At 40.4% G+C, this 10,000-nt stretch overlaps 1 protein-coding gene across 1 annotated transcript; it reads right to left on the bottom strand.

Moving 5' to 3' along the window:
• Positions 1-5,964: 5,964 nt before the first annotated feature.
• On the bottom strand, positions 5,965-9,740 carry LOC124294929. Its single transcript, XM_046742520.1, has 3 exons — positions 9,566-9,740; positions 7,909-9,175; positions 5,965-6,097 (listed from the first exon to the last, which is right to left on the bottom strand). The coding sequence occupies exons 1-2, from the start codon at positions 9,696-9,698 to the stop codon at positions 7,914-7,916; spliced, it is 1,395 nt and encodes a 464-aa protein (XP_046598476.1). The 5' UTR covers positions 9,699-9,740; the 3' UTR covers positions 5,965-6,097; positions 7,909-7,913.
• Between the last annotated feature and the right edge of the window lie 260 nt (positions 9,741-10,000).

The following is a 10,000-nucleotide window of genomic DNA, read 5'->3' as shown; positions in this document are numbered from 1 at the left end:
GAGGGTTTGATATTTTAAGGCAGCGATCGAACAAGGATATGGCGACAGATTTTTTGTGTTTGATGGGATGATGTGAGTTGAAATGAATGTATCTCCCAGACCAGGTTGGTTTATGGTGCCAATCTAAGATTATGGTGTTATTGTGGTTGATTACCATAGTGTCTAAAAAACTGATTTTTCCATCTTTTTCCAACTCGAGAGTGAATTGGATACGTGGGTGAAAGCTGTTGAATTTATTAAGAAGGAGTTGTAGATTTTCGTTTTTAACACACGTTATAATATCATCGACGTAACGATAGTAAAAAGGTAGGCTGAAAGGAAGATTTGAAATGATTTTTTTTTCTAAGTGTTCAAGTACCAGATTCGCTACTACTGGGCTAATCGGTGAGCCCATTGCTACGCCAAAAATTTGTTGGTAGAAATTATCTTTGTAGGCGAAATAGCATGAATCTAGACACAGTTTGGTGGCGGCTAGAAATTCTTTTTTATTAATGTTAGTGTGACCTTTCAAATTGGGCCAGTTTTTACTGATGATCGATATCGCTAGTTTAGTTGGAATGTTGGTAAACAATGATTTGACATCTAGGGATACTAACAGGTGATTAGGCGGAATTGTTTTTCCCCTGATTTTGTTTACAAAGGACCAAGTGTCCTTGATGTGATAGTCTGATGTACCTGTTATGTTAGATAAGACACAAGAAAAAAATCTCGAGATTTTGTAGGTGGGGGAATTGATGTTAGAAACAATCGGTCTGAGTGGAACATTTTCTTTATGAATTTTTGGTAGAAAATAAATTTTAGGAGGAAGAGAGTTATATGTTTTGAGATGTTTAGCCGAGTTGGAATCTATAAATTTTTTCTGTTGCCATAGACTTATCATATCGTTGACTTGTTTTTGTACTTTTAAAGTGGGATCACGAGAGATAAGGTTATAGGTAGTCGAATCATTAAGGATATCTTGACATTTTTGTTCAAACTCCATCTTTTCCATGACGACTGTAATGTTACCTTTGTCGGCATCGGTGACAATTAGGTGGTTATTATGTTTTAAGAATTCCTTGGTATGTTTAACCTTGGAGGTTATTTCAAAGTGAGTAGTGGGAGGATTTTTGCCAAGTTTGTTGCTAATGAGTTGGCTAATATTAGATCTTACTTTGTCTTTGGTGATTCCACTTTTGTTAAAAAGAGCTAATTCTACGCTGCTTACAATATCATCAATAGGTAAATTAATATTATTAAATGGTAAACCGTGATTAGGACCGAGTGATAAGGTATCTTTAATTTCAGAAGGTAAATCTGTCTTAGATAGGTTAACTAACCAATTATTATTGTGAAACTCTTTAGGAGTATGTATAAATTTCAGTTTGTTGAATTTTCTAATATTATCTGTCTTAATAGCATTGAATAAACGATTGGCCTTATTTATATCCAAGTTGAAGTTTTTATAATCCAAATTTGTGAAATGGTTCGAGAAGAAAAGGTTGATATTATTATTAAGTTCTTGGATTAACTGCCTTTCTTGTCGATAACATGTTTTGATTTCAAGCGACAGACACTTTTGTTGAAAAACGCGTAATGCTTTGATGAAAGTTTTTTCACTTTTTAAATGTTGAAGGTTTTTGATTTTAAAATTTAGAAAATTTGGAATAATTCCAAATTGGCGGCATTTAAGGAGGAACACCTTACGGTTTTTGATGCGTGCTAGTTTTTGCCGGTAGTTCCAGATCTTCTTGGTTTGTGAGTGATTTGAAGTTCGGTATGACGTAGGATGACGGTGGTACGAGACGTCCACGAAGCCGTTTCGATGCATTGTGTTTAGGAAAAAAGTTTGTGACCGGGAGGTAGATTGAAAATGAAAGGTTCGTCGAAGTTCCGGTCAGGAAGAAGAAGAATTTAATAGTTGAAAAACGTGAATATACAAAATCGACGTTTCGGCCGGGCCCTGCCGACCATCCTCAGGAAATAAAATCTAAATAGTTAACAAAAAATAGGATGCTTCAACAAAACAAATCAGAGTTGAGAGCATGGAATATGTTTAACAATACAATATTTGTTGTTTTACAGAATTAAGTGAAAATTAAACAGTTTTAACGCAGCTGTCAAAGTGACAGTTTTAGGTTACGTGTCAAAATTTGAAGATAGGTTAATCAGATGAAAAATTGGTTTAAGAGAAATGAAAATTTGTCAGAAAAAAGCTTATTAATAATTTGGAACAAAGGAGATGGGAAAAGATTAAATTAATTTAGAAAAGATTACTCACAAAAAATGACAACCGGTACATGCTTAGATGTTGTTAGTGGTACAGCATTTCGGACGGAAGTGAAGGTTAGCGGGGAACCATCCGTAAATCTATGTTGTTGATCACGTGTGAGATTTGAACTGTGCTCGAAAGTCATGGAGTACAAAGGCAGTGACCAATCAGGAGTGAGGGGCGTTACTGTTTTGAGAACCAACGATAATGTAGACTAGAGGATGTTGGAGTATAGGTGGCTAAGATTTTCGATATCTGTACGTTTGTTAACCGAGTTCCTTTTGTTCTTAGAGATATGTATCATTTCTTTGATAATGCGTTTGTACCAATTAGGTTCTGTAGCAAGGGTTATAGAGTTGTTAAACTCGAAATTGTGACCCAGGGTCAAAGCGTGATCTGCTAAAGCGCATCTTTCAGTGACATGGCATTTGATATTGGAACGATGACCAGAAATTCTATTTTTTAGGTGTTGTGACGTTTGTCCAATATAACTCATGCTACAGTCTCGACATGGTATTTTATATACACAGTTGATTTTCTCTAAATTAGGAGTAACAGATTTAAGATGAGAAAAAAGAGACAGTTTGGTAGTATTAGATATTTTAAAAGTAATTTCAATTCCCTCGTTCTTAAGAATTTTTTGGATTTGGCTAGATAGATTTTCGACATACGGTATAGAGATAGAGTTTTTAAATTTATCATTAACATCAGTTGGATTGTTGGAGTCTACATTCCAATCAATCGAGTTGTACATTTTTTCTATTCTATACTTTTTGATATCATTGATGAATTTGATAGGGTAGCCATTGGAAGTAAGAGTTATTTCTACAAGTTTTAAATTCTTTTTAAGGAATTGAGGGTTTGATATTTTAAGGCAGCGATCGAACAAGGATATGGCGACAGATTTTTTGTGTTTGATGGGATGATGTGAGTTGAAATGAATGTATCTCCCAGACCAGGTTGGTTTATGGTGCCAATCTAAGATTATGGTGTTATTGTGGTTGATTACCATAGTGTCTAAAAAACTGATTTTTCCATCTTTTTCCAACTCGAGAGTGAATTGGATACGTGGGTGAAAGCTGTTGAATTTATTAAGAAGGAGTTGTAGATTTTCGTTTTTAACACACGTTATAATATCATCGACGTAACGATAGTAAAAAGGTAGGCTGAAAGGAAGATTTGAAATGATTTTTTTTTCTAAGTGTTCAAGTACCAGATTCGCTACTACTGGGCTAATCGGTGAGCCCATTGCTACGCCAAAAATTTGTTGGTAGAAATTATCTTTGTAGGCGAAATAGCATGAATCTAGACACAGTTTGGTGGCGGCTAGAAATTCTTTTTTATTAATGTTAGTGTGACCTTTCAAATTGGGCCAGTTTTTACTGATGATCGATATCGCTAGTTTAGTTGGAATGTTGGTAAACAATGATTTGACATCTAGGGATACTAACAGGTGATTAGGCGGAATTGTTTTTCCCCTGATTTTGTTTACAAAGGACCAAGTGTCCTTGATGTGATAGTCTGATGTACCTGTTATGTTAGATAAGACACAAGAAAAAAATCTCGAGATTTTGTAGGTGGGGGAATTGATGTTAGAAACAATCGGTCTGAGTGGAACATTTTCTTTATGAATTTTTGGTAGAAAATAAATTTTAGGAGGAAGAGAGTTATATGTTTTGAGATGTTTAGCCGAGTTGGAATCTATAAATTTTTTCTGTTGCCATAGACTTATCATATCGTTGACTTGTTTTTGTACTTTTAAAGTGGGATCACGAGAGATAAGGTTATAGGTAGTCGAATCATTAAGGATATCTTGACATTTTTGTTCAAACTCCATCTTTTCCATGACGACTGTAATGTTACCTTTGTCGGCATCGGTGACAATTAGGTGGTTATTATGTTTTAAGAATTCCTTGGTATGTTTAACCTTGGAGGTTATTTCAAAGTGAGTAGTGGGAGGATTTTTGCCAAGTTTGTTGCTAATGAGTTGGCTAATATTAGATCTTACTTTGTCTTTGGTGATTCCACTTTTGTTAAAAAGAGCTAATTCTACGCTGCTTACAATATCATCAATAGGTAAATTAATATTATTAAATGGTAAACCGTGATTAGGACCGAGTGATAAGGTATCTTTAATTTCAGAAGGTAAATCTGTCTTAGATAGGTTAACTAACCAATTATTATTGTGAAACTCTTTAGGAGTATGTATAAATTTCAGTTTGTTGAATTTTCTAATATTATCTGTCTTAATAGCATTGAATAAACGATTGGCCTTATTTATATCCAAGTTGAAGTTTTTATAATCCAAATTTGTGAAATGGTTCGAGAAGAAAAGGTTGATATTATTGAATGATTAAACGAACTTACCTGTAAGTGAAGTTCTATCATAATTGTATGTAGCGCCTCTTCCGAATAGATCATCTTGTAGTACCCCCACTCCACGCCAGTGTTACCACATGTTTACAGTAAAACTAGAAACTTTTGGTCTCCTCCGTTGGTCTATCTGTCTGGACTATCATTTCTTCAAAGTATTTGCCGTAATATTTTGGGTTTACCTCTGTGTACACAGAGTTGGGTTACCTATGGGTGGGACTGATCTATTCGGAAGAGGCGCTACATACAATTATGATAGAACTTCACTTACAGGTAAGTTCGTTTAATCATTCAATTGTATTTCGCGCCTCTTCCTCTAGATCATCTTGTAGATGTTTAAAGATCATTACGGCACCAAAACACGGTGAATTGTTGAACATGAATATATTCTCAAGTAACAAACAACCCAAAAGTGTAGTACAACTACAACCAAAACAAAAAATAGCTATTCGAACAAATGAAAACTTCTTATTTATCTAAAACTGCTTTGGCAAAAGCGTCCTTATCGTTACACACAGGTAAGTTATAGAATCTCGCAAAGGTCTGAGAGGCTGAGGTCCAACCTGCCGCTTTCCTTATGCAGTCTATATTTACTCCTTTCTTATCCGCCGCCGACGTCGAAGCATGTCGAGTGCTATGCGCCGAAAAAATATTTGTGTCCACGCCACTCTGTTCTAACATACTTTTCACCCACCGACTCAAAGTCTGGGCTGAAACCGCCCCGTATGGTTTCTTGATTGCAACAAATAATGCTTGTTCGGCGCCCCTGAGATCCTGTGTCCGCTTAAGATATGCCACCAAAGCTGTTGCAGCGCATATACTATTATCTTTCTCGTAGAATGGTACATTTAGCAAAGGTTGTCTTCTGTTGGGCCCCGAAGTCTTTACTTTATCCGGAACTTTAATCTGTATCTTTTCACCCAGGTTCTGAATATTCGGTATCTTAATTAATGAAAGAGTCTGCATTCGTTGACCCGTGACTAGTGCGAGTAGGGTGACAACTTTTAGCGAGAGGTTATTGAGCGAGATCTCTTCGTTAGGCATTAGACTGGCCGCATAATCCAGGACAATCTTAGGGTCCCACGTTTCGTCGTACTTGGGTTTCGGAGGACGCAACTCAGACACTCCCTTAAACAGTCTTTTTACTCTAGGGTCTTGCCCCACGTGAGGTCCCAAAATTAAGGCTAACGCCGATCTTAAACAATTTAGGGATCCGTAAGATGCTCCCTTGTTATATTCGTTGGTTAGTAATAGTAACACGTTTTCAATCGAATTATCGAAAGGGCTGACGTTCCTGTCTGAGCAAAAAGACCACCATTTCCTCAACGCGCCGTCGTATTGCTTCATCGATGAATTGCGGAGCGAGGCCAGCATCAACTCGAAGGATTCCTCGGGGACGTTCCTTATCTCGAAGGCTTTCCTGATAATATTGCGGCCACCAGGGTAGTCTGCTGCCATAACGGATGAGGTTCCCTGTTCGCGGAAAGTAATAATTTCGAGTTAGGCTTAAAAATCAGCGGCTCACTAACACAGAGGGCCCGAAAGAGTGGATACCAAGCTTGTCCTGGCCAGTCAGGGACTACAAGAATACCCGTTGCGTTTTCGTCTCTAATTTTTCTCAGGACTCGCGGAATGACTATAAATGGTGGAAATGCGTAGAAAAAAATCGTTTCCCACGATATAGTAAAAGCATCTACGGCTGTACAGTTCGGGTCGCGTAGCCAAGAGACATATTTTTTACATTTCGAATTTATTCGACTCGCAAAAAGATCGATCTCGGGTCTCCCGAATTTCTGGACTATCGAATGAAACGCTGCGTTTGACAGCTCGAATTCGGTTTCGGGTTCAAGCCGACGTGATTCGAAATCCGCCTCCGTATTCTCCTTCGTACTAATAAAGGACGCGAAGACCCAAATTCCCCTTGTCTCACACCAGTCCCATAACGAACGAGCTAGACGGTTTAATTCTTTAAAACGGACGCCACCCATTCTATTAATATACGCCACAGCTGTGGTGTTATCCACCCGCAAGAGGATATCGCAGTTTCTCAAGTTATCGGCGAAACATTTCAACCCGAAAAGAGCCGTCTTGAGTTCTAGTATATTAATATGATTTTCCCTTTCTTCTTTACTCCAGAATCCGTGAGATCTCTCGCTTCCACAAGCAACGCCCCAACCTGATAACGACGCGTCGGTAAAGATTTCCCGACAATATTGAGGAGCTTTAATTGAATTTTTTGTGGAGAGGATAACTCTGTCCCACCATTTCAGATCCGGATGAAGATCCTGAGACAAGGTCATATAACCGTCGTAATTTCCCTTATTTTGCTCCAAGGCAAGGTATCGTGCTCTCTCGAATGCCTTTGTGTGACCCAGGCCATATCTAACCGCTGGACAACACGAGACAACGCTACCGACAAATTCTGAAAACTCGCGAATTTTACAACGTTGAATACGGCTATATTTTAAAACCCATTGTTTGACTCTTAATCTTTTCTCCCTTGGAAGCTCGATAGTCATACTTAGCGAATCAAACCAAAACCCGATATATTTACATTTGTTTGTTGGAATTAGCTGACATTTTTCGTCATTAATTGTAAATCCCAATTTCTGCAAACGCGAGCACGTGACTCGAACGTTCGCTTGACATTCCTCAAAAGACCTACCGACGAGCAAAAGGTCGTCGATGTAGATGACCGAAAAATACCCTTGTCGCCTCAGATCGGTCATTACAGGCTTTAGCAGTTTAGTAAAAACATATGGCGCTGTGGCGAGCCCGAAGGGCATACACGTAAACTCATAAAGCTGACCCTCGAATTGAAATCTTAAAAATTTTCGGTTAGATTCAGCAATTGAAATCGAGTAATAGGCATCTTTCAAGTCAATTTTTGCCATAAAACAACCCCTGCTCAAGAGATTTATAACGGTCTTTCGATCTTCCAATTTGAAGTGTTCCGTCTGAATGAACTCATTCAACTGCTTTAGATTCAGAATAAATCGAGAACCACCATCCGGCTTCGGTACCCGGAAAATGCCAGAAAGAAATTCGCCGTGAGTGCTGTCGCACTGGCGAATAGCACCCTTCCGTTGCAGCTTCGCTACTATATCGGCCATCGCCCCCCTTTCTTTTTTGGAATCGAAGATTCCCCTCGGAAAGGTAGACTGACATGGCTGAGACTCAAAGGGTATCTTGTAGCCCTCTATCCACGATAATATTAACGGGTTACGCGTTAGCTGTTCCCATTCTTGTCTAAAGAATCTAAGTCTTCCGACAGTCGAACTTACTGGTTCTAATAACGCTTCCGGTTGTTGCTCCGCTCGGACTTCTGATTGATTTTCCAGTTGGTCCCGTTCTTGTGGTTGTCTCGGCGGAATGACGAATATCCTTGATTCCTCGGCTCCTTTCTCCCGCCTGACGTCGTAGCAAATCTCTGGTTGTTCTGAGGACGACGCGGCGGGGCTGTCGAGTTTTTTGAATTCTTCTGTCCCTGTGGCTTTTGAGGAGCTTTCAGCTCCTTGCGCGAGCTCTCAAGTGCTTTCGCCGCCTTTAATTTCTCCTCCAATTGTTGTCCGAACAGCCATTCATCTGGGACAGTAGCGTTCAAGGTCTCCTTACACGACACGTTTAAGTTCGCGAGGATCAGGCTTTTCCTTATGATCGACTCGTCGTGGAGGAGGTCAGCTAACAGTCTCGAAGCGTCGCCCAATAGCTCGAGAATGAGTAATTTTTCAGCTCCGCCCTCTAGAACTTTCGAGAAAACCTTTACGATTGCGGCGAGACACGCCGTGATCTTCGACTGCTTTGCGTGAATCCTCTCGTCTCTCTTTACAACCGACCCATGTAAAGACGCCTGAACCTCGGGATTGACTCTCGGTGGATCGATGATGACGCAATTGGACGGCGGAGGGTGCTTTTTTATGAGAGAGACTCTGTCCTCTGTGGGCAAACCCGTCTTTAGGATTTCTTCCAAACGAACAACTAAGTCCTTAGGAATTGCTTCTGCCAGAACTCGATCCTCCAAGAAGCGTCTCCCTAAGATCTCTAGGATCGCGGGGTCGAGTGAACCCTCACAGATCGCTGCCTGGGTTGACAGTGTTTCCTCGCCAGCTACGCTGTGACTCTGAGAAGGATTCAGGTGTAGAGCGCTAGCCTGAATCACTGGTTCTGTCACAACAGAACTCTGCGCAGTCTGCTGGACCAGCAAGTCAGCTGCGCTGGACCTCTGCGGAGCCCCTGACTGTGTAACCGTGACAGTCTGTTGGGTTATTTTGTTTATCGCAGGAGGATCTTGTCCCAAAACTGCCTGCGTAGCAGTATGATGGACCACTTGTCCCTCTGCGGATGAGCTTGACAAGCTCCCAACCTGCGCAGCGGTCTGATCGACAAATTGCTCTGAAGGGCTGTAAGAGAGTTCTCGCTGTATCGATTCGTCATACACGCTGGATCCTTTCGAAGAGCTTCTTCGAAATTGGCTTCTTCCTCTGCTTTTTCCTCTGCTACGCCGTCGCCAATTGGCCTCTGCCGATGAGGACCTTGAGCTTCGGTGACGTCCTATCAACGAAAGTAAAAACAATAATGACGACGTTATTCCGTGGTTGTCAGGTATGCGTCTGAACCTATAGGTTTTCATTTATTGTTTTCTGCCCCCTGGTTAGAACGTTTAGCAATGACGTCGGGCATGTTTTGGCCGAGTTCAACTCCCCTTTATAGGTTAGGGCCTATAGGGTGCCTCGAGTCATGCGCCTTGAGAAACTCTCCTCCGTGTAGGTTAGAGCCTACACGGGTGGCCTCGAAACATTTGCCCGGTCTGAGTAATAACTCCTCGATATAGGTTAGTGCCTAAACGAGTGACCGTCGAACGCCAATCTCTGCCATATAGGCCAGAGGCATGCCGATGCATCCTATCGAATATTCTGGAACATAAAGGAAACATAAACTTACGACGTCTCTTCTTGTGACGCTTATTGTCTCGTATTTCCAAAATCGCATCCTCCAGTCGCCTCAGTCGCTTCTCCATTCGATTCTCCTTGTCTTCTTCCTCGTCTGAATAACCTCGGTATCTTTTCTTGTCCATGATTAACAATTTGTAAAAAACCTATAAAAGGCACATGTGGTTTCACCGGCACAAAGATGAAGAATGATAGTCCAGACAGATAGACCAACGGAGGAGACCAAAAGTTTCTAGTTTTACTGTAAACATGTGGTAACACTGGCGTGGAGTGGGGGTACTACAAGATGATCTAGAGGAAGAGGCGCGAAATACAATTATTAAGTTCTTGGATTAACTGCCTTTCTTGTCGATAACATGTTTTGATTTCAAGCGACAGACACTTTTGTTGAAAAACGCGTAATGCTTTGATGAAAGTTTTTTCACTT

Source organism: Neodiprion lecontei, chromosome 1 (assembly GCF_021901455.1).
Source record: "Neodiprion lecontei isolate iyNeoLeco1 chromosome 1, iyNeoLeco1.1, whole genome shotgun sequence".
NCBI classification, from domain to species: Eukaryota; Metazoa; Arthropoda; class Insecta; order Hymenoptera; family Diprionidae; genus Neodiprion; species Neodiprion lecontei.
The sequence above is the reverse complement of the archived record's forward strand: the minus strand, read 5'-3'. Positions and strand labels throughout refer to the sequence as shown.

What these genes read in the sequence shown, in the direction of transcription:
- LOC124294929 (XM_046742520.1), bottom strand. Translation starts at nt 9,698, where the DNA reads ATGGACAAGAAAAGATACCGAGGTTATTCAGACGAGGAAGAAGACAAG. An exon ending in GCGTCACAAGAAGAGACGTC is followed by an intron (nt 9,176 to 9,565) that starts GTAAGTTTATGT and finishes TTTCGTTGATAG; the next exon opens with GACGTCACCGAAGCTCAAGG.